Source organism: Brienomyrus brachyistius, chromosome 11, assembly GCF_023856365.1.
Source record: "Brienomyrus brachyistius isolate T26 chromosome 11, BBRACH_0.4, whole genome shotgun sequence".
Classification (NCBI taxonomy): Eukaryota; Metazoa; Chordata; class Actinopteri; order Osteoglossiformes; family Mormyridae; genus Brienomyrus; species Brienomyrus brachyistius.
In genome coordinates, this window is record NC_064543.1 from 4,001,525 (window position 1) to 4,014,728 (window position 13,204).

Sequence of the window (13,204 nt, forward strand, 5' to 3'; positions counted from 1 at the left end):
TTGTGAGATTAATATTAACTATATTAACTAATATATATCAAATATATAATATATCTAATATATAACACATTTACTTGGTAAATAAAATATCGACTAGAAAAAAAATTGTAGGTTCCAAGCCACCACATGGCTAGAATCATCTATATGTCTTTGTGTGTTTATGTGTCTGGTCGGTCTGTCTGTCTATCCAGAAACGCTTCGCCCAGCATGGCAGTCAGCAGTCATCATGCTTCTAAATCTTTGTCGGTCTTTGCCGGTCTTTGCCCGAACATGTTCCGAAGCTGAACACGTGGGTAACGCAGCGGAAGCCACTGACCAATGGCTGGAGAGCGGATCTTTTATATGTTCATGGCGTGGGCTTCCTGCGCCAGCAGTTTATGTTATCATTAGGTGGGAGTAGAGGAGGTGTGTGACAAAGATGGACAGCAATGTGATTTTCACTCCAGCAGAGAGAAGGTGCGCCCAGCTCATCCCTGCGTTGGCTGCCTGGGCCGTAGAGCATGCCTGGGTTCACCGGATAGAGGGCATCTTTGACGGTACGACAACGAGAATTCATTAACTTTGTAATGTGGTGCATAAGATCTGTATGGTTAGAAAGAGGTTGTGGTGGCGTCAGTAAATAGAATAGAATAAACCTTTATTATCCCACGAATGAGAAATTTAAGTGTTACAGAGCTCTTGTACAAAAGGAATAGAGAAAAACAAGAACAGGTAGGTCAGTTTATATACACACACACCAAAGTTTTTAAGTACAAATAAAAAATTTATGAATAACAAGTTAAGCATTCTGCAGCAACGCGTATTTGGTTGTTATTCTGTGCTCAAAGAAGTCCTTTCCAACATTTTTTATTATTTTAGTTCAGTCTGCCTAATAAGTTGGGTTGCCACCTCTGCCCTGTAAAATTTCTGGACGCAGAAAAACCATGTGCATTAGGGCTGGTGCCGGTGTTCTGACGAGTTGAGCTACTTTGTCGAGTTAGGCTACCGTAGTGCTCATCGACAGCTCTAACCCTAACCCCCAAAATACCTAACGCCAACCCCCAAACGATGGAAATGTACATGCGCAGAAAGGCTCGATAACACGCCTTCATGGGTAGCTCAACTCGTCAGAACACCGGTGTTCGCAAGGCTGTGAAGTGCCCCTCATCCTTCATATTGTACGCTAAACCTAAAGGAAAAAAAATCAAACTTTTTTTGCTGAATACTAATCCTCGGGCACAAACGGCAGCCATTCAGCGTAAATGTTATTCTGTTCCTATTCTTGGTTGTATGACGTAAGACGTTTAATTTTCTTTCTGGATTTTTAATTATGTATCCGGTCATTGTTCTCCATGTCTCTTTCGCCACCCATTTTCTGGGTAAATTGAATTATTATTTTTTAATTGGCTTAATAATTGAACATTCAACATTTGCACAGCGCGATGCTCCAATCATCGCCGACTATGCAGCACGTGTTCAGCGCGTGCCTTGTTATGGAGTTGTTTGATTGGCTAAACACGACAGTATAGTCCAGAGCTGTTCAAACACACCGGTCCCCAGTATCTGAGCACTGCTGGTTTTCCAGCCTTCCTTTACCCGAGAGCCTGGTGTGAAGCCTCTGTGGCCAGTCAGAATCAGTTATTAAACTAAGTACTAAAACTGAAAACAAGGCCTGGATTCAGAATCGAGGCCCAGATTTGAAGAGCCCTGCTACCGTCTCTTTCTGTTAATCAGCTATAGCTCTGACTGGGTATGAGAGTGTTATTAATTCACATATATAAAATACTCAGATTCCTGGACATTGTTGCGGAATGAAATGTAGCTTTTTTCTTTTATTCAGGGTAGACGACCAAAATCTGGGGTGATCCCGGAAAACCCTCCTAAAGTAGTTGACTGAGCTAGTTGTTGCACTTACTGAATTTTCTTTTTAGTGTCGGGCTGTTCAATGTATTGATCACTGGTGATTTAAAGGCTGCTTGAAATATTAAGTTTGGAATAATAGATCCATCCTGGACACCTGTTGTGTAAGAAGTCATGGTTCATCACACTGCATGTCCCACTGCTCTTTGGTTGCGCCAGCCTTGCCTACGCGGTGCCCGGTGGATCTGCAGTCCGTCACACTGGAGGACCCGTGCAGCATGCGTGTTGCAGCTGCGTGGGTGTGGAGTGTGGTGAAGGCTCGGGATATGATGCAGTTTGAGAAGGTCCTGGAGCTCCTGGATGCCTTCCACACATTGCTGCCACAGCTGGTCACGCCCATCAAACACATGAAGGTCGTTTTTGGCCTTAAGACCGTGGTATGAGGGTGGGGCATCGTCGGACCTGGGGCGGAATACAAGTGGGGATGATTTGTAATTGTCTAGGTGATCCTGTGAAAGCAGCCCCTCATATCTTCATACCCCTACGCCTGAAATTTTGTCTACAAATAAATGTTTTGGGTTTTTTTCAGAAAATCAATCAAAATTAAGTACAAGTGGGGGTTAGTCATAGAACAAGTGCTTAATGTTGTTGGTGTGGGAAATTGCTCTGAGGCTCCGCCATAGTTGTAATATAGTTTCTTATACACTGATATTCTCTCAGCGTTATTACTGAATTATTCTCATAGTGTTTTCTTAAATCTTAAGGGGGACAGTTGCAGTCTGATGAGGACGATGACATTGGGGCATCATCTGATTTACCCTCCACACAGCTACATGCTTTCTTTGTTGACATCAGCAGGGTGAGCTTGCTGTCAACCATGGGGACACATTAGGGAGGAGCCTGTATGCTTCTGCTTGTCTGGAGAGGTCGTCAGGTGGCTTGTGTGGACTAAGAACTGAGTTAGTTGGTCCTCCAGGGTACCATGGCAAGTCCTCCACAGGTCCAGTGTTTGAAAACTCGGCTTTAGAAGACCTGACTGAAAAAGATAACTCGGCAAAGTTAGTTTTAAAAAGGAGTGTCTGTACATGGCGCTCTATAGGATATTAATGCTGAGTGATTTTTTTTTTTTTTTTGTTTGCGTTTGATCCTGCTTCAGATTATCATGTGGATGTTTCGGGAGAACCAAAGCGTGCTCCGTACTATCTTCAAGATCAATCGCTTCTTCCCCGACAAGTTCCCCCAGTATCATGGTTGTGTAAGTATCTAAGTGTGCCCTCTGGCAGTATGTAGTGCTTATTTTCACCAGGGTTGGTGTGACCTATCTGAACATTCCTGCCAAACAGGCCCAGGAGTGTATCTGAGACAAGAAGTTGGTAATTGTTCATTGTGAATCAAAATTGCACTTCCATGCCACCTGCAGTGTTGCACATGTTGTCACTGTCCTCCTGTAGAGCCGGAGTTTGGAGACTCAGATGAGGAAAACTCACCATGAATTTAAGGCACTTGCCCAGGTACTGGCCACAAAGAGGCAGGTGCGAGAGGCATACCTCAAGGTGAGCCCCCCCCCCCCCCCCCCCCCCCCCCCAGCATAACGTGTTCTTTTGGGGCATTTGCACACATACTAGGCCCTTAGCCAGAAATTAATCTCCGCTCAGGCACGTTTTGGGGGGGGTTGTTAAAGCAGCATTTTTACTACCTGTCGACATGTCTGGCACATGCTCAGGATTCTTTATCATCTCAGCATGCAAAGATAAGTTTAAAGAAAAATCTAGAAAAATCGTTTCCTCATCACATCTCAAAACAATATGTTCTACAAACAAATATTTAGAATGAATAGACAATCTGTACGCCCGTCTGAAAATGTGTGCGGATGTATAAATCTGGGAGCGAGAGTTATTGCATTAGACCATTGTTGGGAATTTGAAATCGAAGGCTAAGGGAAGTTCTGTGAGGGGCAGACAGGTCTTATATTAGTTTTTGATGGCTCTGCGTTTGTTTCCACATCGGGCATCGACTGGAGGGTCTCTCTGCACCCTCCTGTTAGCCACCCATGAAATGCCATTCTCTAAACTGCACTGTCATATGTAAACCTCATTGGCTTTAGTTTTCTGCTAGTGAAACTTTAGGCACTTGGTGGTGTTTTTTTCCATTTAGCCTTTTTGTTCACCTTGCACAACATAATATGGAAACATTCCAGTACATGTTCTTCCATGTGGCCCTGCGGATTCCCTCAGCCAGTTTCACGAAACTCTGGGAAAACACATCCAATGATGGAGCGGATGTGTGTAGATTCTCTAATGACCAAAGACCCGCAGGGTTGTCTGATCAGTCTTGTCACCTTTCCATTTAGCTCCTCTGCTGTAGGGGGCGCTGTTTGAAATGCAGGCATGTCTTCCTGCAGGAGCATTTGGAGGAGCAGTATGGGGAGAGGTATGCTCAGAAGCTGGATGAGAGGCTGTTTCACTACCTCCAGGAGCTGGAGGCCAAGCTGCCACCCACCACAAACATAGCGCGGGTGAGTGTCACAGGGTTCAGTGGCAGCGTTTCCCCACCTGACCCTCAGGGACCCCTAGGCAGTCCCACGTTTTTGCTCCCTCCCGGACGGTTCACTACCAGGAGCTGGGAAGGAGCAAAAATATGGCCTGTCTAGGGGTCCCTGAGGGCTGTGGCACCAGCACAGCAGGAGAACGTTGGCCGCTGTCAAGTGGCCGCTCTGTGTCGAGCTCCAGGCTTATGAGTAGCAGTCACAGTTCTGCTGTATGGGTGTCCACAGCTGCTTGAGTTAGGCTGCTAGCTTCTAATAAAAGCTTCTGTGGGAACAGATACCTGTGTGGTGTGGGTCTCTGGCCCAGCAGTGCGACAGTTTGACTGCACCGCGGCTTTTCTGTGCTCAGGTGTTACAACAGGAGTGTCCGCTGGTGGAAGGAGAGGCGCTACTGAAAAACATGCTAAGTTGCAGTTCTGCTTTTGTGCCGGAAGTGTTGAGGAGGCTGCAGCTGTGTGGTAAGACAGTTTGTGATTATTATTATTATTATTTTGTAACTGGGGTGAGGGAGAAATAAGAAGGAATGGGGTGGAGCTGGAGAATGCAGTTACCTAGTAACAAGAGTGACTTTTGAATAAGGTTGGGCAGGTGAATACAGTGGGTGGGATTTCAAGAGTAATGAATAGGGCTAATTATAGCACCCCCCCCCCCCCAGCTATATCTATTTTCAGTGGCTCCTCTGAGACCAACCAGCAGTGCAGCATGCCCAGGATGTACACTGAAGTGGACCAAAGCCCTAATCCACCCATTGCCTATGTTGGACAATCCCTGCCTCATATCCCTACATCACAGCAGACCAACAATGGCACAGGCTTCAGAATGACACAGGGAGGGGGTGGGGCTGGGTGTTGCCCCCCATCTCCCCTGCAAGAACAGTATTCTCAGCCGGGGCAGAGAATGAACCATTTTATTGTGGCAGCATGGGAAGAGCGCCCTCTACAGCTATGTTCAAAGCACTGCAGATGGGTGAGGAGTATCTTACAGGAATGCTCGGAGGAGGACAGGAGTCATGGAGGAGGCATCGTGAAAGACGGCAGTAGTCAAGGAGGCATCATACAGGAGAGCTCAGAAGAAGGCAGGAGTCATGGTGGGGATGTTGTGGAGGAGAGCTCAGAGGAAGGGCGGAGTTATGGTGGGGGCATCCTGGAGGAGGGCAGGAGTCAAGGAGGCATCATAGAGGAGAGCTCAGAGGAGGTTAGGAGTCCTGGTGGAGGCATCACAGAGGAGAGCAGGAGTCATGCTGGGGGCGTCGAGGAGGAGAAAAGGAGTCATGTTGGGGGCGTGTTGGAGGAGGGCAGGAGTCATGCTGGGGGTGTCACAGAGGAGAGCTCAGAGGAGGGCGGGGGTCATGGGGACGTCACAGAGGAGAGCTCAGAGGAAGGGTGGAGTTATGGTGGGGGTGTCGTGGAGAAGAGCTCAGGGCAGGGCAGGAGTCATGCTGGGGGTGTCGTGGAGGAGAGCTCAGGGGAGGGCGGGGGTCATGGTGGGGACGTCACAGAGGAGAACTCAGAGGAAGGGTGGAGTCATGCTGGGGGTGTCGTGGAGGAGAGCTCTGAGGGCGGCAGGAGTCATGGTGGGGGTGTCGCGGAGGAGAGCTCAGAGGGGGGCAGGAGTCATGGTGGGGGTGTCGTGGAGGAGAGCTCAGGGCAGGGCAGGAGTCATGGTGGGGGTGTCGTGGAGGAGAGCTCAGGGCAGGGCAGGAGTCATGCTGGGGGTGTCGTGGAGGAGAGCTCAGGGGAGGGCGGGGGTCATGGTGGGGACGTCACAGAGGAGAACTCAGAGGAAGGGTGGAGTCATGCTGGGGGTGTCGTGGAGGAGAGCTCTGAGGGCGGCAGGAGTCATGGTGGGGGTGTCGCGGAGGAGAGCTCAGAGGGGGGCAGGAGTCATGGTGGGGGTGTCGTGGAGGAGAGCTCAGGGCAGGGCAGGAGTCATGGTGGGGGTGTCGTGGAGGAGAGCTCAGGGCAGGGCAGGAGTCATGATGGGGGTGTCGTGGAGGAGAGCTCAGGGCAGGGCAGGAGTCATGATGGGGGTGTCGTGGAGGAGAGCTCAGGGCAGGGCAGGAGTCATGATGGGGGTGTCGTGGAGGAGAGCTCAGGGCAGGGCAGGAGTCATGATGGGGGTGTCGTGGAGGAGAGCTCAGGGGAGGGCGGGGGTCATGGTGGGGACGTCACAGAGGAGAGCTCAGAGGAAGGCGGCAGGTGTTCGGTACATGGAGAGTCTCCTGATTTTCTCACCCTGCCCACATTACAGCACCTCCCAGCTGGGCTTTCTAAAAGAATTAGGCTCTCAGTAGAGAGTCAGTTCATTCTGATCCAGTCCAGGTATCTGCAGCCCTTGGTCCGGCTGAGGAGGCTGACTGCAGAGGAGTGTAGGATGACCACTGATCAAAGCCAGTCTAAAGAGGAGGCGTCACTGCTGTCCTGTGAGAACACTCCTCCATTCATTTGGGAGGATTTATTTTTCACTGGTTCCTCCTCATCAGACTCTGAAGGTGATTCTGACTACATCCTGTAGAGGGCAGTAGTGTGTGTTGTTGCTTTAAACAGACTGTGTTTGGGGGGGGCTGTGTGTGGCCCAGCCCATTAGGATGGCTTCTGTGTTCAGAAGGTCATTGAGCCTGCTTAATCAGAAATGTACGTCACTTCGGTAAATGTGTGCTAAAAAAAAAGCGTTGTGACACAGGAGGACCAGTGCACACTGAGTAACCTTTTCTTAAACTAAGACGAGGTAAGTGAATATTCATTTGGCAGTAAATAAGGTGTGTTCATTAAATAACTGCCCTCCCCTTGGCCTAAAATGGTCTGTCAGTGCCCGACCTGTAGTGTGTTTTTTTTTTTTTTTAAATAAGCATGTTGCTGATTGACACACGCACACAAACTACATAGAACATCTTGTGCTTTATTTCTGATGCATAGGGGGTTAAGAATGAAGGTCATTAGTGACCTAATCAATCAGCGACTGATGCATGATAATCTCATGCATGCTTCTGTAACATTCTTTCAAAAATGTAATGTCCAGAAAAAAAAAACTATAAAAGAAGGAGATTTGCCATTAAAGGCCAGTGAAAAGTGGCAGTGAGCGCTGCACCCATGTCTGTTCAGTCACGAGGAGGCGAGGCCTTGGTCTGGTTGTTGGGGGGGATGGGCTTGCCCAGGTGGTGTCCCGTGGACAGGCCGTAGGGCTCTGCCTGGCGCCGCTCCTTCACCTGGGGGAGGAGCTGGAAGCCCCCACTGAAGCTCATGTCGAACAAGTTGGTAGGAGTAAAGCTCAGGGGTGTTTCCTCCCATAGCGTCGCCAGTCGTTCCCGCCACTCCGCCAGCATGGCCGCCTGTCTCTCAGGAGGACTGTAGACTGGGGACCAGAAGATCTGGGGCGGTAGCACTTGGAAGCCACAGAAGTATAGAGTCCCACTCTTCATGAGGGGGAATTAGAGAGGGGGGTATGAGCACTGACCTGTTGCTCCAATACAGTTATACCACGTCCATTGTAATTTACACCCACCTGCAGGGGCCACAGTGCCACATTAATGTCTCCATGGACTCCCTCTGGGAGAAACATGCACTCCGGGGATCCGGTGGTAAAAGACAAAATCACTTTTTTATCCTGCGGAAATAAAACGAATCAGACGCATTGCAGTAGTACAATAATTGCATCTTGCTCTGTTCTCTAACAATGGGAACAGTAGTGCTGGTCTTCTCCACTTATTCAGTCAGTGTGCGTCTCAGTGTCACGCTGTTATTCTTCCCCAGTCAGTCTGCGTCTCAGTGTCACGCTGTTATTCTTCCCCAGTCAGTCTGCATCTCAGTGTCACGCTGTTATTCTTCCCCAGTCAGTCTGCATCTCAGTGTCACGCTGTTATTGTTCCCGTCAGTCTGCGTCTCAGTGTCACGCTATTATTCTTCCCTAGTCAGTCTGCGTCTCAGTGTTACGCTGTTACTCTTACTCTATTGTGTCCTACAGTTGCATTGCTTTTGAGTGAAAAGGTTCAGTACTCATTTTTGTTTATTTTAAGGTTAGCTAAGTGTAAAACGGGATGCTTTAAAACTGGGACAGTATTACTCGGGCTTAGGTTACCTTACACAAACATAAAAAAAAAAAGTAATGATGTGTCAAAGTGAGGACTGACCCTGAAGATTCCGTTGCTGTACATGTTCTGCAGCGAGAAGGCAAAGCCCTGAGTCAGCACTCTATCTATCCAGCCCTTCAGGATTGCAGGCACGCTGAACCAGTACATGGGGAACTGAATACAGAAACATGACAAAGACAAGCGCGAGAACAAGTTTATTCCTCTAACTTAGGGGTTCCCAACCTTTTACATCATGCAAAAAGTATCACTGCCATTAAAATCGCTGGGGAATGGGGGTACAAAGAGGTCAGTTGCCCATTTCATAAGTGTAATTGTAGGTATTTTTGGAAATAAAACCCTTCTACAAAACCTGTAGCGTTCGGCAGCATAGTTTAATATTTGGGTGTGCAGGCACGCGCGCTCACTGACGGTGAATGGACGTATAAAAACATACTATTTACTGCCGGACTGCATTGTCACCCATAGTTTAATGCTTAAAGCACACTTTACTGGCCATGTCTATATTTTAGGTTTATATATTTAGTCATTAATTTTCATCTTTTGTACTTTAGATGGTCAGTTATTAACGGCAATGAAAACGTTTTGCGCGATCTCCCCCTCAATGTCCCGTCTGGGGCTCCGTAATTTACAATAAAGAAAAAGATTACGATTTATATGTGCTCCTTGGAATTTAAACCCACAGCCTTTGCCTCTTCTGAGCACAATGCACTACCTGTTCAGCTACATCTCATGCTGTTCGGGCAACAGGCAGGGCTGCTGCCTCACCTGGAAGATGATGAGCTGGGCCTCCCGCACTTTCTGATGCTCTGCCTTGATGTCATCGGTCAGACGGTCTTCCTTCCAGGCCTGCATGGCTTCTTCACCATAATGGAAGTTGTCTGGATTTTTGAGGTCCCCTTAATAATAATAATAATAATAATAATAATAATAAAAACACATGATCAGCAGCGACCCTCGGGGGAGGGGAGTACGGAACACGTGTGCATTTGTAAGGTTGTGTAACAGTACCAATGATGTCGTCTGCGGTGGCACAAGCCCTGAAGCCCATGGCATACAGGTCGGACACTGTCACCCGGCAGCCCTGACCCTGCAGCACCTCCACAGCTGCATCCCTTGCGGCAGCGTTAAATGATCTGTTGCTCTGGTGAGCGTACACAAGCAGCACGTTCCTCTCTGCAGCTGTACACAGACCCACAGTTATCTTGCTGTCACACTGCAGTGTTAAACTAGACCCCTGTACAATTTTCCTTAATTTGATTACTAGACTATGCATTTAGCTGGGGACATGATGGAACTTAACGAAACTGTTGTCCCTAAAAGATCTACAGTCAGCCCCCCTTACTGTACCACTGAGAATCATTTCCTTCCTCTCTTTCTAATGCAAACAACCTCTGTGTACTTTGCACAATGCACACAGGCTGTTTTTTTTTTACAACCGTAAGAGCGTGACTTTGCATTTACGTATTTATTTGGAAAACTCTTGACTCTTCTTCTTCTTCTTCTTCTTCTTATTATTATTATTATTATTATTATTAATACATCATGCAAAAAGTATCACTGCCATCAGCAGTATGGTCCCGTTTCAGTTAACGTTATTTGGTTCAAATTATCATCGATTACTGGCTCCTGTTATTTTTCACGTAATTAAAGCAGTACCGATTACAGCTTAATATATTTCTTAACGATTTCGTTAACGTTAACTCACCCATGGCGCGTGCAGTAACGTTTTGTTATCGTTAACAAGGCGATTGCCGACTCCTGACTTTTTATATCGCGTGCCGCTCGTAATCGCGTGAAAACTACTCGCGCGGCTGACGTCTTGCGATCGCTCGGTTGATGGTTTTACTAGGCGACTGCAACGCCATTCCAGCCTTTTATATGCGTGCCGGCTGGAATCGCGTGAGAATTTATCGCGTGAGACAGGCTCTGGGGGAGTATTGCTAGGATGCCCACTGTTTTGTGTCAAATGAGGTCAAACGACACAGTACTCATATTGCACTCGTTCAGACCCCTTTCCTTGCAGAAACACATACATAAAGGACGCATACAGAAAACGTTCAGTTATGAACAAATGCACTAGTAGCGTGACTATTTAGTAAGAGTACCTTTCATACGATTTGTAATATAGGTTGTGTGAAACTCTTAGAAATACTATTCTGAATGATATCTCAGCTATGCATGGAGTTTTATCGAGAATCTCTACACCCTGAAAGAATCCCAAAAGACAGGTTCTCAAGAATGTGGCTAAGGCGGCCTGGTTGCTGGCGGCCCAGATCAGTCACATGGCCTCTTCTGCTTTGCATTTTGATTTAGGCTGTTAATGGTGAATGGCTTGGTCAAGGCAATATCCTGCATCCTAATTTTGTATGCCATGTTCCTCACTTTGACTACAAAACGGAGCTTTCCCTATCAAATTCCTCCACCTATAAGACTTAATCATGCATCTCCCTGCAGCATTTTACCGGCAATTTAGTCGTGAAAGAAAACAATAACTCATTTTAATTTGACAATCAAAACTGTTTCACATAATTCACAGAATGTTTAACAAAATGCATACTGAGGACTGACACGTGGATGGAACAGATGTTCTAAATAACTAGACTGAAAAACTATTACCATTGAATCTAAATAAATTTTCAATTTTAACAGAAAAAGGCCAAGACAGACACTTATGGAAAAATCAGAATTGTACTGCAGGCGTTGCATGTTCCCTGAGGTCAATTAAATGGCAGTGCTGCCCCTCACAGGACAATCAGTGTGACTACAACTGGCCAGCATTGGTATCAATGCACTTTCTCTCTTAACTCACACTAGTTACACACAACTTCACAACTCACAAAAAAATCACAACTTTTATACTGACTCACAATATGCAAAAAAAAAAAAAAAAACCTCACGAGTAATTCAGTAAACAGGTGATTTTGCTTAAAGTCTGTTTAAAGTCTTAAAGTTGAATTTGATGCATAAAAATTGGTTGGATGTTCACGTGTACTTTTGCTGTAGATGCACTGCAGTCACTCTCAAACGTATCATGAACACGTGGGACTCTAAATTTCTCACCAATACCGTGCCTCCCAGTGTGGTTCTGGGCCTCTGCTTCCTTATCGGTGTCCCTGGAAACATCACAGTGATCCTGGTGATACTTCATTTCAAGCGGGAGAACTTCACCATGAAGCTGCTGCTGAACCTGGCCGCCTCTGACATCTTGTGCCTCATCAGTCTGCCAGTGTGGATCTATGAGCTTTTCTACGGATGGAGTTTAGGCAACATTGGCTGCAAACTGATGCGCTACATGGTCTTCTGCAGCTTGTATGGCAGTTTACTGATGGTCACCCTGATGAGTGTGCAGCGCTACGTACAGGTTCTGTACTCCCAGTACTGGGTGAGACTGTGTGGGACTGGGGAGAGGGTGCTGCTGGTGAGCGTGTGGGTCGTGGCCTGTGTCCTCACCTCGTATTCTATTGTTCTGGGGAAGGTGTTGAGTAAGGGCCAAATTCCCCAGTGTGAATTCAGCTACAGTTCAGATGGGCAGAGATTGGCTGTATTGCTCTCTCAGACATTGCTGGGCTTTGTGATTCCTTTCTCTGTCATGGTCACATCTTACTGCTGCCTTCACAAAAAAGTGAAACAAAGAACCTTCTTCATTAACCAGAGGATGAAAAGACTGATCATCAGCATTGTAGTAACCTTCTTCATATTCTGGATTCCAGTACATGTTGTAAATGTGACAGAAGTATTTTCTATCTTGCTAAAATCATCCCACCCGGCGGCATCGGCCAAACTGGAGAAGTTTTGCAGCTTCAGCAGCAACATTGTAGGATCTCTCAGCTTCATTAATAGCTGCATAAATCCCTTCCTGTACGCCTTTGCCTTGCGGTACCGTCATCCGGATGCAACTCCATCAAAGATCACGCAGGATGTCTCCACTAGCAACCTCTGACTCATCTGACTTCGCCTTATTCATCTTTTCTTATTTTGTCTCTGAAATTTCTGATTATGATTTAGTCTGAGACTTTTTCTCATAATCGTTAATGTCACATTTAAATAACGAGTTTCTTTTTGTCAAAGCTGAGTGACATCCCTGTACCCCACTTGTGCTTTTGGTTCATTTTAATTGCAACGGGTCTCATTATCTTGAGCTTAGAAAATACTTATTTTCTACAGTAAGTCTTAGGCTACCTGCTGAGCCCCTGTGTTGAAATAAAATTCATATCGAGGGTTAAGTAATGCAGAGGTGTCATCAGCCCAGGGACCATGATAAAATATGTCAGCAGTGAAGCCTTCCTCCCCTCAAAGGTTTGTACTGACTGGCTCAGCTCTCCCGGCCTCAGTGGTTGGCTGTGATCTTGTATCGGTTACCAGTCACAGAAATCATACCACAATCATAGTGAGGCGGCACTATGTTGGGATTTCTGTTTTTCATGCTTTACCTTATTTAACACTGCATGGAAATTAAAAATTGTTTGAGCAATAGTGTAATTTCTCGCTTGTGACGTCCACTGTGTCACAAGTTCCTGAGAGCTTCCTCTTGAGGAAGTATTTTTTGCAACCTGAGGCTGTAAATACAGTTTAAGGAGATGATAAGAAAAGCCGAAGATAACAAAAGTAACATTAATCCACAAATAGCATGTAAATAATGAAAACACAAGCTATGGTGGTTTATGATTCCACATAAGTCCATGACCATGAAAGTCCATGACCTGTGTGTTGATGCTACATCACCGGAACTGATC

The 13,204-nt window shown here is 46.6% G+C and overlaps 3 protein-coding genes across 3 annotated transcripts; 2 read left to right on the forward strand and 1 right to left on the reverse strand.

Annotated features, from left to right (window-relative positions):
* The first annotated feature begins 13 nt into the window (after positions 1-13).
* Positions 14-6,898, forward strand: LOC125704100 (keratin, type I cytoskeletal 9). The gene is made up of 6 exons (XM_048969429.1): positions 14-536; positions 2,996-3,094; positions 3,291-3,392; positions 4,241-4,354; positions 4,734-4,842; positions 5,040-6,898. The coding sequence occupies exons 2-6, from the start codon at positions 3,002-3,004 to the stop codon at positions 6,896-6,898; spliced, it is 2,277 nt and encodes a 758-aa protein (XP_048825386.1). The 5' UTR covers positions 14-536; positions 2,996-3,001.
* A 368-nt stretch (positions 6,899-7,266) lies between these two features.
* nqo1 (NAD(P)H dehydrogenase, quinone 1) lies at positions 7,267-10,350 on the reverse strand. Its single transcript, XM_049030895.1, has 6 exons — positions 10,177-10,350; positions 9,480-9,650; positions 9,237-9,367; positions 8,511-8,624; positions 7,886-7,987; positions 7,267-7,796 (listed from the first exon to the last, which is right to left on the reverse strand). The coding sequence occupies exons 1-6, from the start codon at positions 10,178-10,180 to the stop codon at positions 7,482-7,484; spliced, it is 837 nt and encodes a 278-aa protein (XP_048886852.1). The 5' UTR covers positions 10,181-10,350; the 3' UTR covers positions 7,267-7,481.
* Positions 10,351-11,502: 1,152 nt separating this feature from the next.
* On the forward strand, positions 11,503-12,411 carry LOC125704101 (leukotriene B4 receptor 1-like). The gene has a single exon (XM_048969430.1). The coding sequence runs from the start codon at positions 11,503-11,505 to the stop codon at positions 12,409-12,411; it is 909 nt and encodes a 302-aa protein (XP_048825387.1).
* The last annotated feature ends 793 nt before the right edge of the window (positions 12,412-13,204 follow it).

What these genes read in the sequence shown, in the direction of transcription:
- LOC125704100 (XM_048969429.1), top strand. Translation starts at nt 3,002, where the DNA reads ATGTGGATGTTTCGGGAGAACCAAAGCGTGCTCCGTACTATCTTCAAG. An exon ending in TGCGAGAGGCATACCTCAAG is followed by an intron (nt 3,393 to 4,240) that starts GTGAGCCCCCCC and finishes GTCTTCCTGCAG; the next exon opens with GAGCATTTGGAGGAGCAGTA. An exon ending in GAGGAGGCTGCAGCTGTGTG is followed by an intron (nt 4,843 to 5,039) that starts GTAAGACAGTTT and finishes CCCCCCCCCCAG; the next exon opens with CTATATCTATTTTCAGTGGC.
- nqo1 (XM_049030895.1), bottom strand. An exon ending in CACCGCAGACGACATCATTG is followed by an intron (nt 9,368 to 9,479) that starts GTACTGTTACAC and finishes ATTATTATTAAG; the next exon opens with GGGACCTCAAAAATCCAGAC. An exon ending in CCCAGCTCATCATCTTCCAG is followed by an intron (nt 8,625 to 9,236) that starts GTGAGGCAGCAG and finishes TTCTGTATTCAG; the next exon opens with TTCCCCATGTACTGGTTCAG.
- LOC125704101 (XM_048969430.1), top strand. Translation starts at nt 11,503, where the DNA reads ATGAACACGTGGGACTCTAAATTTCTCACCAATACCGTGCCTCCCAGT.